The 24,407-nt window shown below is 39.6% G+C and overlaps 1 protein-coding gene across 1 annotated transcript in view; it reads left to right on the forward strand.

Annotated features, from left to right (window-relative positions):
* Window positions 1-24,407, forward strand: part of Ssbp2 (single stranded DNA binding protein 2) — a 282,752-nt gene that overhangs the window by 72,772 nt on the left and 185,573 nt on the right. Inside the window, exon 3 of the mRNA XM_055625331.1 lies at window positions 17,380-17,452. Within this exon, the coding sequence (XP_055481306.1) occupies window positions 17,380-17,452 (73 nt within the window). The remainder of the gene's footprint in view (window positions 1-17,379; window positions 17,453-24,407) is intronic.

The following is a 24,407-nucleotide window of genomic DNA, read 5'->3' on the forward strand; positions in this document are numbered from 1 at the left end:
TCTTTTCCTCTTCTCTGTCTTTCCTTTTCCCACTAATACCGTCAGGTGTCAACAAACTTGCTAACTTTGCAAAGATATTTTAGCCTCTAAATCTAAAAATTAAAAAAAAAAAATCTTAAGTGCTGAACTTTGCTCTAGTTTAGCAAAACCATAGCAGAGGTCCAGCCTTCACTGAAAAGGTGGTTTTTACTCCTTAGAAGAGTTGCCCGGCAAGCATCTTACAGTCTCTGCTGCAGAAGGGGCTAAAATTGTGTGTGTGAGAGAGAGAGGGAGTGTGTGTGTAAGATTGTACATATGACTGAAGGAGAATAATTTATCAGGGCTCACAGCATATGTGCTACTCTGATGTTTGGGAATTTCCATTGTATTTCTCCTAGGTAGGTGGATGCTAAAAAAAAGACTGCTTAATAAGAAAATAGGCTGCACATTTGTCTGTTATTTGATCTGCAAACAATTGTGCTGTTAAAATTTGCAGATGTTTAGGACAGTCATTTAAGGAAGAAATACTTTCACTAAATTATTTTCATTGTATTTTTAAATTATATTTTGATATACCAAGAAGACACTGAAATGGCATAGTGATCTGATTAATAGCATGGAGTTATTATAACACATTTTCTATTTCAATGACTTTATAATTATCAATATTAGTATAATTTATTCCTTTCAACTGTTTTGGGATAAAAGTACACTTTAAAATTATAGTGTTGATTAGGTTAAGAGGATTTAGTGAATATAGGACATAGAAATGATCTGTGCTCAAGAGCTGACAGCTAGGAGAGTTTAGAAAAAGCGCATGTGCTTACAATTTGCAGTGTATTTTAGGTAAGCACATTACAGTGATGTACTTTTAACCACTTATTAATTGTAACTCCCCATGCCCTGTATTTTATTGCTAAACTAGGTGACTAGGAGTCAGTTGCATATTCCTTGATTGTTAGGACACTGTTTTTTCTAAACATCTTTTTTTCTTACCTTATGTTAGTGTGGAGACCTTGGCTTACTGGTCCTTAGTGTGTGGGAGGGAACCCACAGATATTCTTTGGAGACACAGTTTATCTTGTTTGAGGGGTGCAGGGTAGGAGGATTGGTGAAAACATGCTTAACTTAGGCTCAACTTCTGTGGGTTCAGTTTGCCACTGTTTTCTTTACTTGGTTACGAAGTAACATTCATGGGCAGTATAATTTTGACAGGTATAGAAATGACATTTTGTAGTGTTTTCCTATGTAGGGAACTGAGCTTCAAGACTTTACTAGTCTTGGTTGCTTACTAGTTTTGAAGGAAGGTGTTTGGTCCCTCGGCTGTATTTTAATAAGAAGTAGATTGTCTGTTTTAATACTTAGCATGTTGAATTTAAAGTAGATCAATACCTGTCTTTTTGTAATACCTCTCTGTCATTCTGTACAAGCACAGGTATCCATACCCACGCCGCAGTTTTTGTTTTGTTTTGTTTTTTTGTAAAGGTTTTTTTAAAGTTGTGTGTGTATGTGCGCGTGTGAGTGGCCGGGTGTGTGTGCGGAGTGGAAGTCAGAAGACATGAGATCTCCAGAGCTGGAGTTCAAGGCCTTTGTGAGCCTCCTGCTATGGGAAAGAATAAGCATTTCTGATCACCTACTTGTCTCTCTAACAAATCCGCAGCCCTGAGTTTTTTTTTTTTTTTTTAAAGCACAGAATTTTACTGGTATTTTTGTTAGTTTTTTTTTTTAATTGGGTTTATCAATATGCTTTAGAGTGCACTATTCTTTTGGAGTGCCAAATATGTTAGTTATTTCCTTGGTTTTGTTTTCAAATTTATTTTGGTGGAATTTTTCTTTTCTAAAGTCATTGGGCTTATTTGGTTATTTTCATCTGGATTTTGGAAATGAAGATATTTTAGCTTCTTTTCTTACACTGACATAGACAGTCATGGCTGTAAAATGCTTGTTAGTATAGCTGACTAGAAATTAATCTATTATGTAAATCCATTTTCTCTCATTTGTTCTCCTTATCTATTGATTCTTATATGTAGATCTGTTTAAAATTTTTAGATATAAAAGTTATCAATTGGAAATATTTCATCTAAATTTGAAAACAAAATTTGTATCTTTTAACACTGATTTTTTCATTAATTTTTTACTTATTAAATATCTTTTCATAATAATCTAAATATTAATCAGGAAATTCCATCTAGATAAATATTTTTTTCACTTAAAATTATACAGAATACAGCTTCATCTACTGTAAGTTGAAGCAAAGTAAAAGATAATCACTACTGGCTAATACTTTAATATGTGAACATATTTCATAAGCCATAAAACACCATATGTGTTTCTATTTACCATTGTATGAGAATGAAGTTTTTCTATTACACCTTGATAATGTAGAAATAAATCTCAATAACAGAATAACTTTTTTTTCAGTTTATTTACTTTATGTCCCAAGGGTGGCCCCTCCCTCCTCTACTCCCAGTTTTTCCCCCATCCCCTTCTTCTTTCTCCCCCTCTTCCCCTTCCCCCATAAAAGGGGAGCCTCCCCACCCCCTATCAGTCCTCCCCAGCATAGCAAGTCACATCAGGACTGAGCATATCCTCATCCCCTTAGGCCAGGCAAGGCAGCCCTAACTGGGGGAAAGTGATCCAAAAGCAGACAATAGAGTTCGTGAATTACAGAATATTTTAGGAACTTTTGTCATTACTTTTAGAAACAGAGAGGATTTTAAGTGGGCTACCATTGTCACAAACTGTAGATAATTCATTCATTTTATTACTCTTAAAAAACTCCTGTTTACTCTCTATTTTTCTGTTAATGCTGTTTCCTCTCTCAGTTAAATGTTTGTTAAAGATTTCTTATAGCCTCTTTCCATATTAAAATCTTGATTTTGTTTTTACTGCCTGCATACCCATTGTATTCTACACTTTATTATATGTCTTATTTTTAATTGTATGTCTTACCCATTAACAAGTCTGAAAATAGGCAGGATTCCTGTTTTTTTGTTTTGTTTTGTTTTGTTTTGTTTTGTCTTAAGTTATAGAAGTCTAGAAGCTTATTAACTGTTGATAGTGGTTAGTATAGTAAATGTATATTTATAGTTTCTTAGGATATTGTAAAATAGTTTTGTTTCTAATCTTATCAAAATAGCTTTATGCTACTAACTTTTAAAGCTCTATTGACATACATTTTTTGTTAGTGGGTTCTAAATTCATGTTTCATTATTTGTTACTTTATCCAGAGTGGTTGCTTCAGCGTTGTCAAGGGTTGGGGTGCAGTTGACCCATTGCCGATTAAGGACCTGAGTCTGACACTCTCCTCACTCACTCCCCCACCCCATGAGAAACAAACCGTTGGGTGTGGCTATGTGTGTTTATAGTCATCATGCTGGGAGGTGTAGACAGACACTATCCTGACATCAGCTGGACTCGCTGACTGGTCAGCCGTGCCCATTTGGGAAATCAGGCCAGTGTAACCCTTTCTCAATAACAAAGCGGGTGCCTCAGAGGAGCGATGCCCAAGGCTGTCCTCTGACTGCCACATGCATGTATAATTATGACCCACAGCACACAGTCCCTCCTACTCTATGTGTACGCATAAGTATGTTATGTGTAAGTAAATTATTTTTATCTTCTAAAAATTCAGAGGAAAATTGCTGATGTCTTTATTAAGGTTGGGTTTTTCTTAAATACCTGCTCACTTCCTTCTGTGGTATTAAAGTTCTGAACTCTGTCTACAAGTTTAAAAATTTCATTAGCTTTTAATTTCAAAATGTTTTAATTATATCTACCCGTCATTCCCTACCCAGCAAACTTTCTGTGCATTTTGTTTTTAAACTCAATTTGAGCTGTTTATAAATCCTTGGATAGATTCTTTCTAGCACATGGATTACAAACACACATGACCACACCTGTTTATTTTTTACATAGTAGATATTGTTTGTGTGTGTGTGTGTGAAACGCAGGCTCTCAGTCTTGCATGGCAAGATTGCAGTTTGCTAGTTGAACTCTGAATCCTTGACAACTCTGAAGCCTTCCCCTGGAGCCTAGTGAACTTATGAGGGACTATACTCCTAAAGAAAACTTTTTGTCCTCCTTCTCTCAGCAGCTATCAGTCTGCAATAGCTCCTCTCCAAAGTGGGGTTTAATCTGGTTAGGGCTTGCACAGGTCTTGTGCAGGCTGTCACAACCTCTGTGAGGGCATATGTGCAGCTGTCCTGCTGTGCCCAACACTTTTTCCTTGCAGTCAGTCATCTGTCACTTGGTTCTAACACTTCTTTGTCCCCTCTTCCTTCATTATCCCTGAAGCGTGGCATCAGGGCCTATGATACAGGTGTTCCATTTAGAGCTGAGCATTCTGCAGTCTCTTATTCTCTGTACCTTGACTATAGTGCATCTCTGTTAGCACCAGCAATGGCAGATAGAAGCTTCTCTGATGAGGGTTGAGATGCACTGCTCTGTGGGTGTAACGGTAAGTCATTAGTGCTCTGCTTAATGCTATGTCCATTTAGCAGATTACTAGTCATGGGGTCTCATCTAGGTTCTTGACCTGTCTGGCCAAGCACGACCATCTGTACCCTGGAGAGTTGGGCACTGGCGTTTCTGCGATGTGCTATGAGGAAACTCTTCCAGAAATCCTCTAGAGAAAACAGAAAGGGGATTTTGAGCACCAGCCTTGCCTAACAGCAATGGGAGTGTGTATGCTTAAATGACAGTGATATTGAAGAAGGAGTAACAAGGTGCTCGCACAATGCACCATAGGTAGGTGAGCACTGGGGCTTGTTCTTAGTGTGTGTTTAGACATTCTTCACGCCTGTTCATGACATCTTGAGTAATATTCTACTGGCTGCTGTGCTACAGTTATTTTTTTTTTCCCATTCAGCAACTGAATGTCATGTTTAGGTAGTTATCAGTAAAGCAACTGTGGACAGGCGCTTTTGTGTGGACATAAAAGTTCATTTTATTTGTAAAATATCAAGGAACACAAGTACTAGGGTGCTTGTTAAGAATTTAATCAGTTCCCTTAATTATTTTCTTTAGTTTTTTAAGATTACAGTATAATTACATCACTGTATGAAGCAGCTAAACTGTCCCCTAAAGTTGCTGCATAGTTTTCTATCCCCACTACTAGGCTGTCTCTCTCCCACCTCGCCAGCATTTAGTACTGTCAGTGCATTACAGTTAACAGTACTTTAAGTGACTTCCCCTTCTGTTGACCTCACTGCAAAGTTGAAGTTAAAAACCTCATAGCATCTTTTGGATATATGCCTAGGAGTGGTATAGCTGGATCTTGAGGACGCACTAATCCTAATTCTCTGAGAAAGCACCAGACTGATTTCCAGAGTGGTTGTACCAGTTTACATTCCCACCAGCAGTGGAGGAGGGTTCCCCTTTCTCCACAACCTCTCCAGCATGTGTTGTCACTTGAGTTATTCATCTAAGCCATTCTGATGGGTGTAAAGTGAAATCTCAGGTCATTTTGATTTGCATCTCTCTGATGGCTAAGGACGTTGATCATCTCTTTAGATGTTTCTCTGCCATTCTATATTCCTCTACAGAGAATTCTCTGTTTAGCTCCATACCCCATTTTTTAATTGGATTGCTTGACTTACTGCTTTTTAATTTCTTTAGTTCTTAATATATTCTGAATATCAGCCCTCTGTCAGATATAGGGTTGGTGAAGATCCTTTCCCAGTCTGTAGGCTGTCATTTTGTTCTGATGACTATGACTTTTACTTTACAGAAGCTTTTCAGTTTCATGAGATTCCATTTATTGATTGTTGCTCTTAGAGACTGTGCTGTTGGTGTTCTGCTCAGGATATTGTAGGTGTTGATTAATATTTACTATTGATATATCTTCTAGTAAAGCTGCTGTTAGTTCTAAACAGCTGTATAACCAAATCACCACACAGAGACTATGATTTATTTGATTAACCTAGAACACAGTGCTGAGCAATAGTTACTCCATCATAAACCTCCAAGCCCTCATAGTTTCCTAACATTTAGATTTCCCACATTATACTTGCTTTTAGTGAAATCTTAGGTCCAATCCATCTCTTCAGGTCATTCCAAGATCTCTCTCCAGCTTGGCTCTCCTCTCTCTCTCTCCTTGCCCTTTCTCCTCCCATTCATTTCCTGCCCTCTGCCGCCTCCTCTCTTTCCTGTCCTCTGGCTCCTCCCATTGCTCAACATTGTGCCTAGTTGAACAAGGACATTTGCTCAACCATGTTTGTAGCACCTTTATTTGTAATAGCCAGAACATGGAAATAACTCAGATGTCCACCGATGGAGGAATGGATACAGAAATTGTGGTACTTTTACACAATGGAATACTACTCAGCAATTAAAAACAAGGAAATTTGCAGGCAAATGGTGGGATCTAGAAAAGATCATTCTGAGTGAGGTATCCCAGGAGCAGAAAGACACATACGGTATATACTTACTTATATAGATCTATAAGATAGGATAAACATACTAAAATATGTGTACTTAAAGAAGATAAACAAGAAAGAGGACCCGGAGTAAGATGATCAATTCTCACTTAGAAAGGCAAATGGGATGGACAGGGGAAGTAGGAGAAAACAAGTAACAGGACAGGAGCCTACCGCAGAGGGCCTCTGAAAGACTCTACCTAGCAGTGTATCAAAGCAGATGCAGAGACTCATAACCAAACCTTGGGCAGAGTGCAGAGAATCATATGAAAGAAGGGGGAGTTAGTATGACCTGGAGAGGACAGGAGCTCCACAAGGACAAAATATATCAGGGGCTCTCTATGAGACTATTTCTCCAACCAAAGACCATATAAGGATATAACCTAGAACCCCTGCTTGGATGTAGTCCATGGTAGCTCAGTAACCAAGTGGTTTACCCTAGTAAGGGGAACAGGAACTGTTTTTGACATGAACTCAAGGACTGGCTTCTTTACCTTCTCCCTCCCCAAAGGAGGAACAGTTTTGCTAGGCCACAGAGGAGGACATTGCAGCCAGTCCAGAAGATACCTGATAAGCTAGGGTCAGATGGAAGGGGAAGAGGACCTCCCCTAGCAGTGGACTTGGAAAGGGGCAGGGAGGAAATGAGGAAGGGAGGGTGGGATTGGGAGGGAATGAGGAAGGGGGCTATTGCTGGGATACAAAGTAAACAACCTGTGATTAATATAAAAAATAAAAATTAATTTAAAAAAAAAAAAAACCTCACAGCAAGCTGCCAACTTCAGAATGTCCTAGGATAACAATACTTAATATTAAAGTACGGTACAGATTTTTACTTTATGTTTTCAAACATTTTATTAGTATTTTGTATTATTTTCTCTGTAGCAGTAACTACAGTTTCAATAATTTGGCCAAGTCCTTTATGCACAAGTCATTTACGTACTTTTTATTTTGAAGCTAGGATCACTTTTTTGATGGGAAGAGGAAAGCAGTTTTCTTACTTTCTAGTATTGTGATACACACCATGATCAAGTGAACACACACACACACACACACACACACACAGTGGTAGCTTGAGAGTGTCCCCTATAGATTTGAATGTTTAGTCACCAGGGAGAGCAACTCTTTGAAAGAATTAGGAAGATTAGGCAATGTGGCCTTATTAGAGGAAGTGTGCCACTGGGGAAGCCATTTGAGGTGTCAAAAACCCAGGGCAGGCCTATTCTCCCTCCCCCCACTTTTTCTCTCCTTTTTTCTCTTCTGCCTGTGGATCTGGTGTCATCTGTGCTGTCATGCTTCCTGCCATAAACTGTAAGCAAATTAAGAGCTTTCTAAGAGTTGCCTTGATCATAGTGTCTCTCTACACCTAGAGAACAGTAGCTAAGACACATATATACATATAACAGTTGTAATTAAAGATTAAGAGACTATGAATTTGACACAGAGGGATTAGAGGGAAGGGGAGAATGACATACGTACAGTACTCATATAAGAAATCCTCAAAAAAAAAAAAAGTTTGCATTTCCTTATGGGGACAGACAGGAGGGTTCCAAAAGCTTGCTGCTCACCCAGTTTAGGTGAGACAGTGAGATCCAGCTTCATTAGACTCAGTCTCAGAAAGGTGGAGAGGAACAGGTGAAGACAACCAGTGTGAGCATTTGTCCTACACATGTACATGGGCACACATACCTGTGCATATATGTGGACACACATGCTACATACATATACCATCATAGAAAATAAAAATCAAGAACAATGAAAGCAGATTTTAGGAAGCTAGATGTTCTTGTTTATTTTTGCATAAAGAATAAAATCTTGGTTGGACATTTGATACTGTACAGCACAGAACATCTTTAATATCTGTCAGTGTTGACTGACACTTTGGTTTTATAATTATCAGTGTTGAGAGTATCACCTCACATACATAGTACAAGTGTCAGAAGCATGCTTCCGGCCATTTCAGAAATTGTTGGAAATTATTTTATAATACTAAGTTAAAATTTATTTAATTTTTTTATGAAATTGAAAGGAAGTAACTGAAACAGCAGTTCTTAAAACCAAGCATTCTAACACAATAAAAATCCAAGCTTGATACATGATACCAAATGATGCTAGGAAATAGGAAACGTTTTTGTTCTTATAATTCAAAGCATATGATTCTAAAAGCTGTAGAAACTGTGTGTTTCCCTTCACAACAGGAAGGTCTGGAGTCAGGGCGGGACTGTTGGGAGAAGTGTCTGTGGCAGGCTGTATGGCATGGGGAGAGGCACAGTGCTGTGCTCATGTTGCTCAGATCCAAGCTTGAAGCAGCCTCAGTAATGCCTGTTCTACTTTTTAAATACATTTTAAAGGATTGTATATTCTGAAATCTGTTGTCCAAATCTTTTGTTCCATATTCACTTAGATAACTCGGTTTGGGGTCACAACCCATAGCTGAAAAAGCCAGGGAACAAAAGGGCCAGATCTGGTCCATTCGCTCCTCCTTCGTGGAAGTTTAGACAGACTAGTTTTGGTGCTAAAATACTGAAACGAACTCAACTACAGTAAACTTCTAATGTTTCATGGCCAGTAACATGTTACCCTTGGTCTCTGGACGCATGGCAACCTGCTCTCTGAGGATAGCATCACATCAAAGAGATTATGGCTGCATTTGTGTATTTTGAGATTCCGTAGCACATAAGAGCCTGAGAATTACCTTCAGTTTGAGTAAAAGTAAGTGCTATTCTCAAGCACACAGCTTAGCTCACAGATTGGATGGAAGGTTTTTCCTGCTTATTAAACGCTGTGTACACCTGTACTGCACAATGCACTGAGGACAACTTACAAGAGTCGGTTTTTTCAGTCATCCAAGTGGATTCCAGGGTTTGAACTCAGGTCATCAGATTGAATACCAAGATGTCTGGGCCGTCTTGGTGGCCTTGGATGGAAGTTTCATTTAAATTTTATGAGTAATTATCTTTGCACAACCATTGATTAGTTGTTTAAATTAATTCTTAATGGTTTTGTTTTTGCACTTTGCAGTGTTCCAAAGTTGTTATTAAACATGTAATTTTTAACTTGCCTATCTCAGCAGGCAAGTGATTTCTGTTTCTGGGCACACCTAATCTTGTATTGCTTGCTTCTGTTCTCAGCATGAAACAGTTGCAAAACAGAAAGACACACCTTTCATTTGTGTCATTTTCTGTGCCAACTAATACTGAGAATATGAGAAATAGATGTTTTTAGTATGACTTAAAAAAAAGCTTGGTTTTGGCATTATTGTGGCTTCACAGTTTTTGACACTTGAGATCTGTTTTTTTTAGCCTAACTGTTAATGATGAGGAAGTTTAAAAAGACAATGTTAGAAACAGATTTTTAACTTTTCACATCTCCTTAACACCAGGTTGCAAGTGCTATTAAACATTTGATCGGGCGATCTAGTTTCACTGCTAATAACTAACTGCTTACAGTCGCATGAGTAGCCTTTCAGTGGCTGTCAAATGCCACTGTACTCTGCCTGTACTCTGACAAACTATTGGCATGTCATCACCCAGGAGTTATATTTGGACACTGATAGGTGTCATTGGTCAACACTGGGATTATATAGTCTTAAGAGGGGAAGTGTCTTTTCTCCACTCAACATGAATTTGATAGATACATAGTATAATTTGTTCTTTTTAAAAAATAATTTAAAAATGTAAATTGTGATTACCATAAGTTCCTCCCTCCAGAATCTTGGTGGTATGGATGACAGGTCTTGGTTGCTTTGAAGCAGAATAGGGACAATGAGAGGGCTGAGTGGGTCCCTCTTTTGGCTCTAAGGAAGATGGGATGTGTAGCTTTACTTGAGATGATTCAGGAGCTCTTGGTGGAAGGTGTTGGTCCTGGTGGTCAAAAGTGGTATCCTCATGGAGACTGAGCTGCCAATCGGCCATATCTGAGCAGGGGTTCCAGGTCCTCTCTGCATGGTCCTCCATTGGTGCATCAGTCTCTGCCGGACCCCCTGGGCTCAGATTCTTGGTCACCTTGTGGGGCTTCTGTCTTCTCCATGTCTCTTTATTCCCACCCCTCTCTTCCTCCATCAGACTCCCTGCACTCTGCCCAAAGTTTGGCCCTGAGTCTCAGCATCTGCTTCAATCCCCTGTTGGGTAAATCTTTTCATAGAATCCTATAGAGGGCTGTACTCTGACAAACTTTTGTCGTTTTATCACCCAGGAGTTACATTTGGACACTGATATGTGTCATTGGTCAACACTGGGATTATATAGTCTTAGGAGGGCAAGTGTCTTTTCTCCACTCGACATGAATTTGATAGTAGGCTCCCATCCTGTTTCCTCTCTTCCACTGCTTCTGATGTCTATTAGTCTCCATGTGGATCTCTGAGTGAGGGGAGCAGGGGCTTTCTCAGTCATGAACTCAGTTGACTGCTCTTGGATCACTCACTCCTGATAATACGGACTTGCCAGGCCACGGAGGAAGAGGATCCAGCCAGTCCTGATGAGACTTAGCAAGTTATGGGCAGATGGCAATACTGGAGAACTCCTCCTTTCAGTGGACTAGGGGTAGGGGATGGGGGGAAAAGTGAGGACTGGGGGAATTGAGGGAATGGACATCAATCTAGATGTATAATGAATAAATTGTGAAGAAAAAAATAAAAATTAAAAATTAAAAAAACATGCTATCCTTTGGCAGTATCTTTTGACAATTTGGTATCCGTTGGCAGCATTTTTTGATGATTTAGTGCCTGGAATCTGGAGGCATCAATCAGGAATAAGCAAGAACTGAAGACACAAAGCTAAATTAAAACAGTAAGAATCAGGTTAGGGTATGATGTCTCCAAAACAGTTTGTTAAACTCTCAAAGAACTGATCCTCATTAGTCATTGAGAGGGGCAGAGGGTGCTGAAGGAAGACTCCCTTGTGAAGTGGGTGTTTGAGATCCCCTTTGAAGAGAGAATGTTCGGTCCTCACTCAGGGGGTTTACTGTTTCATGAGAAAACCTGTTCTTCAATGCTTTTCTGGTCACTGATACTGGGATTTAAGGTTTAAGCATGGGAAGTGAGATTTTTTTTTTTTTTTTTTTTTTTAAATACAGACCATAGAATACCACTATTCGTGACTTTTATAAAATGTCCTTCACAAAACAGTCTGCGGTCCTTTGAGAGTCCCTCATCTTACTCTATTTTCTTTTGAAAAAGAGTAAGAAAGAGGGAAATTGTTAGTTCCTTTTGATGTTTTTTAAAAATAAAAATAACAAAACACATGAAATATACAGTAATGTATGAATTAATTTTTTTAGTTGTCTTTTATGTAGAGATTTGGAATTAACAGGAAGGCATTATCTCCGTAATGTCCACATAGTGGAAGTGTACATTATCTTATTGAAACCAGATGTTAAAAATATTTTTATGAGCTCTGAGAATTTTACTCGTGTGTTTTAGTGATATGTCCCCATCACCTCCACCCACACCACCTGGCTCTGCCTCTGCCTCCCTCACTACTTTATGTTGTCTTTCTAAATATATGCCTGATCTAAAAGAAGCGATTAATTAATTAATCAATCAATCAATCAATTAATAAGTATTTGTTGGATACATACTCTTTTTTTGGATTAAGCAGTAGTAGAAGTCTATTTTTTAATTATTTAATTATTTTTATTTTTATTAATTACAATTTATTCACTTTGTATCCCTCCTGTACTTCCCTTCCTCCTCCCCCAATCCCACCCTCCCTCTTCCCCACCCATGTCCCTCTCCCAGTCCACTGATAAGGGAGGTGCTCCTCCCCTTCCCTCTGATCCTAGTCTATCAGGTCTCATCAGAAGTGGCTGCATTGTCTTCTTCTGTGGCCTGGTAAGGCTGCATGCCCCTCAGGGGGAGGTGATCAAAGATCAAAATCAGTTCATGTCAGAGACAGTCCCTGTTCCCATTACTATGGAGGCCACTTGGATACTGAACTGCCATAGGCTACCTCAGTGCAGGGGTTCCAGGCCATCTCCATGAGTGGTCCTTGGCTAGAGTATCAGTCTCAGAAAAGACCCTGTACCCAGACTTTTTGGATCTGTTGTTCTCCTTGTAGAGCTCCTGTCTTCTCCAGGTCTTACTATCTCCCACTTCTTTCATAAGATTCCCTGCACTCTGCCCAAAGTTTGGCTATGGGTCTCAGCATCTGCCTCGATACTCTGCAGGGCCTTTCAGAGGCCCTCTGTGGTAGGCTTCTGTCCTGTTCCCTGTTTTCTCCTTCTTCTTCTGATGTCCATCCTCTTTGCCTTTCTGAATGGGGATTGAACATCTTAGCCAGAGTCCTCCTTCCTGATTAGCTTCCTTAGGTGTACAGATTTTAGTATGTTTATTCTATATTATATGTCTAGTATCCACTTATGAGTGAGTATATACCCTGTGTGTCTTTCTGCTCCTGGGATACCTCACGCAGGATGATCTTTTCCAGTTCCCACCATTTACCTGCAAATTTCATGATTTCCTTGTTTTTAATTGCTGAGTAATATTCCATTGTGTAGATGTACCACAATTTCTGTATCTATTCCTCAACTGCAGGGCATCTGGGTTGTTTCCAGATTCTGGCTATTATAAATAAAGCTACTACAAACATGGTTGAGCAGATGTCCTTGTTGTGTACTTGAGCCTCTTTTGGATATATGCCTAGGAGTGGTATAGCTGGATCTTAAGGAAGCGCTATTCCTAATTGTCTGAGAAAGCACCAGATTGATTTCCAGAGTGGTTGTACCAGTTTACATTCCCACCAGCAGTGGAGGAGGTTTCCCCTTTTTCCATATCCTCTCCAGCATGTGTTGTCACTTGAGTTTTTTATGTTAGCCGTTTGGATGGGTGTAAGGTGAAATCTCAGGGTTGTTTTGATTTGCATTTCCTGATGATTAAGGACGTTGAACATTTCTTTGTTCCTCTGCCATTCAATATTTCTCTATTGAGAATTCTCTGTTTAGCTCTGTTCCCCATTTTTAAATTGGATTACTTGATTTGTTGCTGTTTAACTTGTTTAGTTCTTTATATGTTCTGGATATTAGCCATCTGTCAGATAGAGGGTTGGTGAAGATCCTTTCCCAGTCTGTAGGCAGTCGTTTTGTTCTGAGGACAGTGTCTTTTGCTTTACAGAAGCTTTTTTTTTATTATTATCAGTTTTTACAATTTATTCAATTTGTATCCAGGCTGTGTCCTCCCTGGTCTCCCCCCAATCCCACCCTCCCTCCCTCATCTCCTCCTATGCCCCTCCCCCAGTCTACTGATAGGAAAGGTTCTCCTTGTCCATCTGATCCTAGCCTATCAGGGCTCATCAGCACTGGTTGCATTGTCTTCCTCTGTGGCCTGACAAGGCTCCACCCCCCAGGGGAAGTTGATCAGAGAGCCTGCTGCTGAGTTCATGCCAGAGAAAGCCCCTGCTCCCCTTCCTGGGGACCCCACTTGGATACTGAGTCTATGGGCTACAGCTGAATCAGGGTTTTAGGTCCTTGGTTGGGGTATCATTCTCTTCAGGGCCCCCGGGGCTCAGTTATTTTTGTCTCTGTTGGTCTCCATTTGGAGTTCCTGTCCCCTCCAGGTCTTTCTATCTCCCCATGAGGTAACCCAGAAGCAGCAAGACACACATGGTATATACTCACTCATAAGTGGATATTAGACATATAATATAGGATAAACATACTAAAATCTGTACACCTAAAGAAGCTAAATAACAAGGAAGACCCTAGGGAAGATGTTCCTTCCTTATTTAGAAGGACAAATGTGATAGGCATCGGAAGCAGGAGAAGACAGGGAACAGGACAGGATCCTACCAGAGGGCCTCTGAAAGACTACTGATTTAGGTATTGAAGCAGAGGCTGAGACTCATAGCTTAACTTTGGACAGAGTGTAGGATGCATTAAAGTACTGGAAGTAAATAAACTCAGTCAATATGATCATGGTAGTTTATTGTACGAGATAGGGGTCACTTTTTTTTTTTCTAGAGCTATAATTCTATATGGCCTCTACCTAATTATGAATATATAACCCAAATAGTTTTAAAATTACAAATAACAATTATTTAAATTTCAGGCTTTGTTTATTTGAATGATTTTTCTTGCTAAATAAAAGAAGGCAGCAAAATGGACAGAGAATAATTTGTCATCACTGAATTAAAATAAAGTGAAGGATAATTTAAAAATATTAAATTTTTAATATTTAACCATGAATCCTTGATAGGATTTTTCATTCATCAGAGAAGTGTCAAGAGAAAACGAGTTACATCTACTTATTGCAGTGGCCTTTTACTACAAAACTGTTGTTTTTATATATTTAAATTATATTTAAGTCATTAACTTAAACACTCATTTTATATATTATGAAAAGTACTTAAATTTCTGAAATACCATAAAAAGAAAGCAAAAATGTTAGTTCAAAAGCTTATACCTTTCAAATATTAGTAAATTTAGTATTCTTAAAATTATCCTGTTTGGTAAAGCTGGATCTTCTTGTTGCTCTGGTATGTTTTGTGATCTTGCTATGTTGTGTCTTACCTGGACAGATGGAGAAATGTAATTCTCTATTTTTTGAAATATTAGTCTCCAGACGTATCTTTTATTGCAGAATCTGTCTGCCAGACTGTGCTGGCTGGTTTTATGTAAGTTTGATACAGGCTAGAGTCCACTGAAAGGAGGGCAACTTAGAAAGTGGCTTAATTAGTGATTGATGGGCGAAGGTCCAGCCCTGTGTGGGTGGCACTATCCTAGGGCTAGTGTCCTGAGTTCTGTAAGACAGCAGGCTGAACAAGCCATAAGGAGCAGGCCAGTAAGTGGTACTCTTCATGGCCCTTGAATCAGGTCCTGCCTCTGGTTTCCTGCCCTGTTTGAGCTCCTGTCCCGACTTCCTTCAATGATGAATAGTGATGTGGAAGTGTAAAACAAACAAATCCTTTTCCTCCCCAAGTTGCTTTGATCATGGTGTTTCATCACAGCAACGATAACCCTAACTAAGACAAGATCTCTTAGATATTCTTATTTTAGTGTTTTCAGTGCTGTTATTTGGGGGAGCTATTGGAAAGTACAGAGTGTCTGTATCTAACGCTGAAAGCTCCTGCTACTCATGTGTGGGCTTCAAAAGAGCAGGGAGCACCGGTACCCCCAGCCAGAATTATAACAGAATTTCTCTGTGGATAGCAGAAGCAAAGTATTCTTCCACTTGAAGAACTGAGGAAAGAGACTCAAAGAAACTTTTTCATTTTTTAATTATTTTTAATGTGAACACAAGATCCATAAAAGCAGACGCACAAGGTGAATTTTACTTTGGACACGATCAGTACAAATGATGGGGAAAGAGTTGTACTTTGTTCTCACTGTGTCTGTTCCCCACAAGCCTGTCATGCACCTCTGCTTCATTTGGGCTCCTTCACATTTCTCACAAGTGGTAAAACAGCCTTTCCCTTGGCCCCATCTCTTGCCTGGTGGGCTTTATACCCAGGGCATTGTAAGCCACAAGAAACTACAGGAAACTTCATTTCTTCTCATGTAGCAGTCGAGCATCTGGCCACAAGCGGATGGATTTGAGGCTTCACATATATCTAGAAAAATATTCCCCTTTCAAAGCGAAATTCCCTGCCATAGTCAGTGCATCATGTGGGTGTGGCTCATGGAGAGGCAGGGCACACAGGAGATGTGTGTTCAGTGGGTGTTCAGGGGCACCAGTAGGGATGATTGCCTAAACTGCAGGCACATTGCAATTCCTGTGTCCCTGGGCTGTGCTCCAGGTGAGCCGCACTTGCGTGTGGATATGGCTTCTGAAAGAAGCTGCTGCACCCACCATGCATGCTAGCTAGGAAGAGCACTAGGCAGTGGCCTGAGGGCCTGCTACGTTCTCAGTTGCACTATGTACTCACTGCCACTGACACGCATTCATCTGTGAGCAATTCTGTGAATGCCTTCTCAGTGGTGCTTGTGGTTCTCAGAAAAATACTTGTTGATTCTGAAGTGGAGAAGTAGTTAAATGGACAGAACAACTTAACTTTCATAGGATTTCTTCTTTTGTGACTGATGCTTGGCGTGTCTTCATGGGAATAAAGAGCATTATCACTTTTGCAAATGCCAGAGTCTTTAATGATCAAAATTCTCTTGGCAAGAAAAGTGGTGTAGCCATACAGAATTGTGGTTATTGTTACATTGCATTATTTATGGTAAACCTGGTTCAGTATTGGTAAATATACTGCAGTGAAAGCTGAACTGTTGTGAGATATCTGGGCATCTGTCCAAGATATCATTAAAATAGTGCCTTCGACTCATTGGTTTGTGATTGGTATTTTAACAGCTCAACTGAAATTGAGCCAGTTTAAAAATTCTGAAGCCACAAGATAAGGACATAGTGTAAATGTATACAACACACTCAACATTCTGTATTTGAGTAATAAATTTATATGTAATTTTGTGTTAGCCTTTAAGCTGTAAGTCCCTAAAAGATTAATATATAAACTTTGAAGTTTGCATAATGCTGTGATTAGCAATACATATGAATACCTTGTAAACTAAAATATTAATTGGTCTAATAAAGATGAACGTAGAAGCTTCTAAACAAGTGTTAAAATTGATTCAAAACACAAGTTTTGAGTTGGGTGTATACTTAGGTGGGTTAACAATACACTCCACCAAAAAGGTTAAAGGTAATAAAATCCACTCAATTCACATATTTTATTTATGAAAGAAAGTTTTACCTTAAAATGGAATTTAGGAATTATTAATTTTTGGTTTTAAACTATTTATTATATTAAGTATAACAAAGAGAATATTTGGACAAGTGAGATGATCGAAGAAAACAATATATATGTAATTTTTTCTAAAAAAGAATACCTTGTATAATTAAATTTCTTTCTGAACATAGACATTCTCATTGAAAGGCTGTGGGCAAAGGTTTATTTTCTATCACTGTTAGTATGTAAGTATCTTTAATGTAGAATGATGTGTACAAAGTAGATCTTAAATATCAGCCTCTCAGTGAATGTTTTGTCTTTTTCAGGTTAGCACTCTACGTATATGAATATCTGCTCCATGTAGGAGCTCAGAAATCGGCCCAAACATTTTTATCAGAGGTATGTTTTATGTATTTTCTGCATTACATTTGCTATATAAATGAATGCAAATATACTGGAATGGTGGTTTATATAGTTGTTATGTAGTAAGTGCTTGGTTATCATTTTGCATAATATAATCTTTGTAGATTTTTATGTAAGTACTTTTAGCATCACTAGATGCCTTTTTTTGTGTATAACTCAATCAATAACATCCTAGTAAAATTCTAACCATTTATTTTCTTAGAAAGTTAGCTTAACATGGCAATAATAATCAAGAAAGCAAATTTGCTTTAGAAGCTTTCACTAGGTCTGAGGAGATGGCCCCGTTAGTTTAAACTCCAGAACATACACCAAAATCTGATGGTGGTGGGGGTGTGCGTTTCTGTTTCCAATGGTGGTGAAGACAGGCAGATAGATCCCTGGTACTCACTGGCCAATCAGCCCAGCCTCTCATCAAATTTCAGGCAACCGAAAGTCCTTGTCTCAAGAAAAGCTGGATGAGGGCCAGTGAGATGGCTCTTTGGGTAACTTCTTGTCAACATGCCTGATGATCTGAGTTTGATCCCTAGGACACAATTGTTGAAGAGAAGAGGCTCCCTATAAGTTGTCCTCTGAGTGCCACACAAATGTTGTGGCAGCCGTAAGTGCTAGGACACATGAGCATGTGTCCACTCACGCACGGACACATACATGGGTGCACACACACATTAATCCTCATTCTTGCTTGTATTTCTAACAGTATGCTATGTTAACATTGTTTACAATTTTTATAATGTGGATTTGTTTGGTTTTTTTACATGAATAAGAGTTGATTTTTCTGAAACATTTTTGATAATCTTATTTTAAGCAGTGGGCGTGCTCTTTTCCTTCACTGTCGTGGTTCAATGTTATTGTTAGAAACAGGCTGACTTCCTGTGTGGCGTCCCACCTGCCTCAGCTTCCCGAGTGCTTGCGCCTCCTCCCCCTTCCAGCTGTCAGCCTGAGCTTTTGTGCAATAGAACTCTGTTTTCTACTCTATGTTATGATAAGGATGTGTGGATGCTCAGTTCTCTTACTTAGTGGGAGTACCATGCACCAAGGTGTATTAATTTATCATTTCGAGTTATTATAAGAAATTTGTAAGACACATCACACTTTTGCTATTTTATTAATGGGAACATAATTAACTTGGGGTCACACAGGTTAGTGAGTATGGAACTCGAATTTAAATTGTCTGTTATTTCCAGAGTCACTGGTCTACACTTGTGTGTGCAGGAAACTCATTGCTGATATTGCTTCCAGTGAGGGATAGCTTACTAATGATCCTTTTGCTCTCAAACAAATGAATACATTAACACACAGCACTATGACCCTGTGGTGGCCATTCGAATTCAAACCACCACAAATACCAAGTAAGGAAATCAAAGACACCAAAAGATTAGAAGACCTCCATGTTCATAGATTCTCAGTCTCAGTATATTGAAAATGGCTGTCTTACCAACGATGATCTTCAGAAGCAAAGCAGTCTCCATCAAAATATAACAAAGTCCTTCACTAAAATTCATAGGAGAGCATATAAAACCCTAGATTGTGAGAACAATCTTGAGAACAAAAACCAACCAACCAAACAACAACAACAACAACAAAAAAACAATGCTGGAGATATTAAAGCACACAATTTCAAGTTATAGTATAGGTCTGTGATAACAAAAATACCATGGTCCTGGCACCATAGATAGGTAGATCTATGAAATACAGCACCCAAAAATTAAATCCCTAAAGGTACAGTCACTCTCGTTTGATCATCAGGTAAAAAAAAAACAAAAAACATACATCGAAGAACAGGAAACCTTTCCAAAAATGGTGCTGATCAATTTGAATCCATACATAGGGATATGAAACTAGCTTCCCTGCACCCTGCAAAACTCAGCTGCACATGTACCAAGACCTTACTGTGAGAGTTCAATGCTGTTGCATGTAAGTATCAGGAAACAGTCTGAGTCAGAGGATAGATAAAAGTGTTCTGTAAAACTCCAGATCAGAAAATAACACCCAACAACTGTCAAATGGGATCACCTGAAATGAAAGAGCTGCTGTATAGTAAACATTCATATGAAAAGATATCCTGCAAACAGGAGAGAAATTTACTGGCTGTATGTGTAACAGAGAATTAAGATCCAGAGTATGTGAAGAACTCGAAAACTACAACACCAAAAGATTCCCCAAACACCTCAACCAATAAACAAGCTAATGAGACAAATATCTCAGAGGATGAATCACAGATGGCTAATATCATAAGAAAAACTGTTACATGCTTAGTAATCGTGGAAACGCATGTTAGAACTACCCAGAAATGCTATGTCACCCTAGAGTGGCTAAAGACAAATTTAAAATTCTAGCAAGTATGTGGGTAATCCAGAACCCCTACACACTACTAATTGGAATGCAAATTAGTCCAGTCATGTGGGAATCACTATGGAAGTTTTCCGCAGAACTAAACACAGAACTACCGTGTGATTCACTGTGCCCTACTGCGTTTGTGCCTGTAGAGCTCTAAGTCAGTGCACCGCACAGGCACTTGTACCTTCATGCTTACTGCAACACTATTGGTAATGGCCAAGTCATTTAGGCATCCATAAATAGAAGGATAAATAAAGAGAACATGGTATGTGTGCACTGAAGTTATATTCAGCCATATAGAAGGATATAATCGTGTTATTTTCTGGGAAAATGGATACAACTTGAGATCATACTGAGTAAAATAAGCCAGACTGAAAAAGGTAAATATGTTTTCTTTCATTTGCAGATCCTAGACTGCATGTAGGATATAGAAGAGTGTACACACACACACACACACACACACACACACACACACACACACACCATTAAAGCAGAGGGGAGCCTAGGGAAGGAAATAGACTAGGTTGTAGGATGGGGAGGAAGATGTGGTCAAAGCATGTGATATACTTAAGAGAAATTGTTTTGATGCCTAGCACTCTGCATAATGGATTACAGCAGCAGAGAGGAGAAGGAGGGGTCATATCAAAGGAGATTTTATCCCTAGTTGTAGATTATCTACATTATATCATTGTTTGTATCCCTTTATGATTGTTTAAAAACAGTAGAAAATGCATTCTCTTGAGTGTTCTGAATTTAGAAATGGCAGCTTGGAGTGTGTGATACTACTTTTCTGAACACATGCTAAGAGGTTCCTGATAATTTCAGTTGGTTATATTTCAATAACTCTCTTTCTATTTCCTTACATTGTAAGTGTCTGTAATATCTATTGCTTGTGTTTGCTGTGTTACAAGACTCTTCTGGACAGTGCTCAGTGATCTAATCCTTCTCCTAAATCCTCCTCCTCATGTACTTTAGATGCCACCACTTACTAGGAAAGCTTTCTCAGGGCTGTCTGTCTAAGATGTTACTGCAGCCTGCAGGGACCTACACAGGAAGGAAGTTTTCCCATTAGCTTCTTGATGAGTGGGCCCATGGAGCTTACAGTAAGAGAATACCATCAGTAGCTCTGTACTTGGGTGTCCATGTTACCTTGAACTTGGACTGTAGGCAGGAGGGAGAGAGGAGAGAAATGCCTGATCAGTGCTTCAGAGCCCTGCCCTGCCTACAGCACACACAGACTTAGAGGGTGCTCGCTGGAGAAGGGCTGCAACCAGTTGTGGATGACTGGTCTCTGAGCTCTTCTTTTTACATTGTTTTCTATTATTTTTGTAGTTTCAGTGTTTTTTTCCTGCTTTTGTGGACACAATAGTTAAATATAATCTTATGTGTACATGGATGTGTCACTATCACTTGATGACCTATAGTAATCTGGTATTCGAGCCCTAAGCTCTCATATTGTAGGCTCCAAGTCTCCCCTGCCACCATGAACTTTAGTGGAGGTGCGTTGGCTGCTGCTTTTGCAGTGTTTTCTTGTTCCTGTTGAGTATTCCAACCCATTCTGCTACAGCAGCTCATCCCTTCTCAGTGCCCACAGTTTGGTTCCCTGCAGAGTTTCTAAGGTCCATTAACTCACTGCTTTTGGATGTAAGAGGTTCTTACTGAAAGTCAGGGAATAACAAAAATGACTAAGGTTTTTGTGGACAGGAATATTGTTTAGAAACAACTGATACTGGTTGTGGTTTTTGTTTTTTGTTTTTTTTCCTTTTGCCACAGAGAATTCCCACCAGATCTTCTCCTGAGGCTGCACTTTGCCTTCTGACTTGTTGAAGCCCTGCAGTTTTCTGTATTGTCTGTTACAATTCTTTCCAGACATCCTGAACTTCTTGTTGAAATATAATTTGTAACTTAGAAATATTGTTTTTCTTACACAGAATACTGAGTATTTTGGGTTTTATTTGAAATTCTTTCCTTTTATAACCTCCAATGATGTTTAGAATAGAACCCCAAACAAAAACAGTGAAGAAGCATTGATGAGTTTCCCCCGTTGAAAAGAAGATATATATGTGTGTGTGTATATACATAAATAATACATAAATTCACACATGTGTGTACGTACATATCTTCTTTCTAAAGCAAAGCAGTCTGTACTGGCCCTGCTTATGGAAGGCTGTTAATTCATTCGTTTCTGCTCAGTAGGCTCCCAGCGGTCACATGTGACTGTGGAGGCCTGAAATGTGGCAGGGACAACCGGGAAATGCTCTGCCAACTTAATTTAAATTCCGGAGCCACACGTGACTAGAACAGAATGGTTTAGCTTATTCACCCCTAAGCACAGTCAAATTTTCTATTAAATTTTTTTTGTTTCAATATTTAAATATTTTTACTTCAGGTGTATTTATTTTCATTTAGTTTGATATGTGGGCATGTTTATTAAATACCTTAGAAAATTAGTGGGGACAGCACATTTTATCTAGATTAGAAGTCTCAGGAATTTTATTTGAGAACGAATTGGATACACCTGATATTCACTCAGGGACTGCTTTTATCCTTTATGTTGTTAAATTTTTAAAAATTGGTTCATATTCAAAAAGTATGAAAGAATTTAGGAAAACATAAAAAGGTTTAGGGCCCGTGAGCTTGAGACTATTGGTGCACCCGTGGAGATGTTCTTGAAGGGGCTTCAGTGTGCTAAAAAGGTGCAATGGTGCCAAGGCTAGAGGTGTTGCTGGCGGGGCAGAGGAGACAGATCGGCTGGTAGGTGTTTGTGACGTGCGTGAGGGTTGACTCCATACGCTCCTTTCCAGTCTCATCAAAAGCTGCGTTTAGAAAGGACCCCTGTGCCCAGAATTTCAGGATCTGTCGCTGTCCTTCTGGAGCCCCTGTCCTTTCCAGGTCCTTTCCAGTCTCATCTCCCACTTCTTTCATAAGATTCCCTGCACTCTGCCTAAAGTTTGGCTATGAGTCTCAGCATCTGCTTTGATACCCTACTGGTTAGAGTCTTTCAGAGGCCCTCTGTGGTAGGCTCCTGTCCTGTTCCCTGTTTTCTCTCTCCTCCAATGTCCATCCTCTTTGCCTTTCTGAATGGGGATTGAACATCTTAGCCAGAGTCCTCCTTCCTGATTAGCTTCCTTAGGTATGCAGATTTTAGTATGCTTATCCTATATTACATGTCTAGTATCCACTTATGAGTGAGTATATACCCTGTGTGTCTTTCTGCTTCTGGGATACCTCACTCAGGATGATCTTTTCCAGTTCCCACCATTTACCTGCAAATTTCATGATTTCCTTGTTTTTAATTGTTGAGTAATATTCCATTGTGTAGATGTACTACAATTTCTGTATCCATTCCTCATCTGTTTCCCTACCACTCATGGAGATGGCCTGGAACCCCTAACACAGAGGTAGCCCATAGCAGTTCAGTATCCAAGTGGCCTCCATAGTAATGGGGACAGGGTCTGTCTCTGACATGAACTAATTGGCCTGCTCCTGATCACCTCCCCCTGAGGGGAGAGCACCTTACCAGGCCACAGAAGAAGAAAATGCAGCCATTTCTGATGAGGCCTGATAGACTAGGATCAAAGGGAAGGAGAGGAGGACCTCCTTTATCAGTGGACTGGGAGAGGGACATGGGTGGAGAAGAGGGAGGGTGGGATTAGGAGCGGAGGATGGAGGGATATACGGGGGGAATACAAAGTGAATAAACTATAATTAATAAAAATAAATAAATTTTTTAAAAAAGCTGCGTTTAGCAGAGCCTGCCTCTGTCCTAGTGCTTAAGTCGGTGGTTAGCCGGTGTCGTTAATTAGAGAACTCCAGGCTCATCCGGAGCTCCTCTTGAAAAAAATATGTGGAGGAAAATCCCAATGCCGACCTCTTCCCTCTACACTCATCCTCACACATGTGAACACCAGGCACGCGTGCACGCTCATACACAGCTGTTGCTGTGTCCGGAGTTGTCAGCTGCATCCCTTTTGGAGCCAGAGGCCTCTGCCTGCTTTGATCCCCTGCTTGCATCTCCTAAAGGCAGGGTTCAACAGGAGAGGCTAAGAAATGTTATTTCCCGACTCTCAGCCCTAAGTAAAGAGTGCTGAATACAGAAAGGTGGCGCTGGAACTGAGACATAGGTAAACTGTGAGTGCCAGTATGCTTTGAGGATATTTATCTATCTATCTATCTATCTATCTATCTATCTATCTATCTATCTATTTATTTTGACTTGTTTTGGTTTTAGATTTGAGACTGAATCTTGCCAACATCCCTGGCTGACCTGGTACTTGCCATGTAACTGAGGTGGGCCTCAAACTCCTAGAAATTTGTGGAGGAATGTCCTGTGTGAATGTAGCAGCTGTCAATAAAGAGCTGATTGGCCAATCAGCTGGGCACAGTGGAAGGCAGGACTTCCTGGTAGGGAGAAAGAAAGTCTGGGAAGGGGAAAGAATAAGCTTTTTCACCAGGAGATATGGAGGGAGATACACATGTTTGTGGCCGGGTGGCTGGGTGAGGCAGGATGGACGGGTTAACTCAGGTGAGAGGGTTTAGAGCCTGCACAGCCAAGGCCTAAGTGTTGAAAGTTTAAAAGGCCTTGGTGTCTTTA

The sequence above is a fragment of the Psammomys obesus genome, unplaced genomic scaffold, assembly GCF_907164565.1.
Source record: "Psammomys obesus unplaced genomic scaffold, mPsaObe1.curated_primary_1811, whole genome shotgun sequence".
Taxonomy (NCBI): Eukaryota; Metazoa; Chordata; class Mammalia; order Rodentia; family Muridae; genus Psammomys; species Psammomys obesus.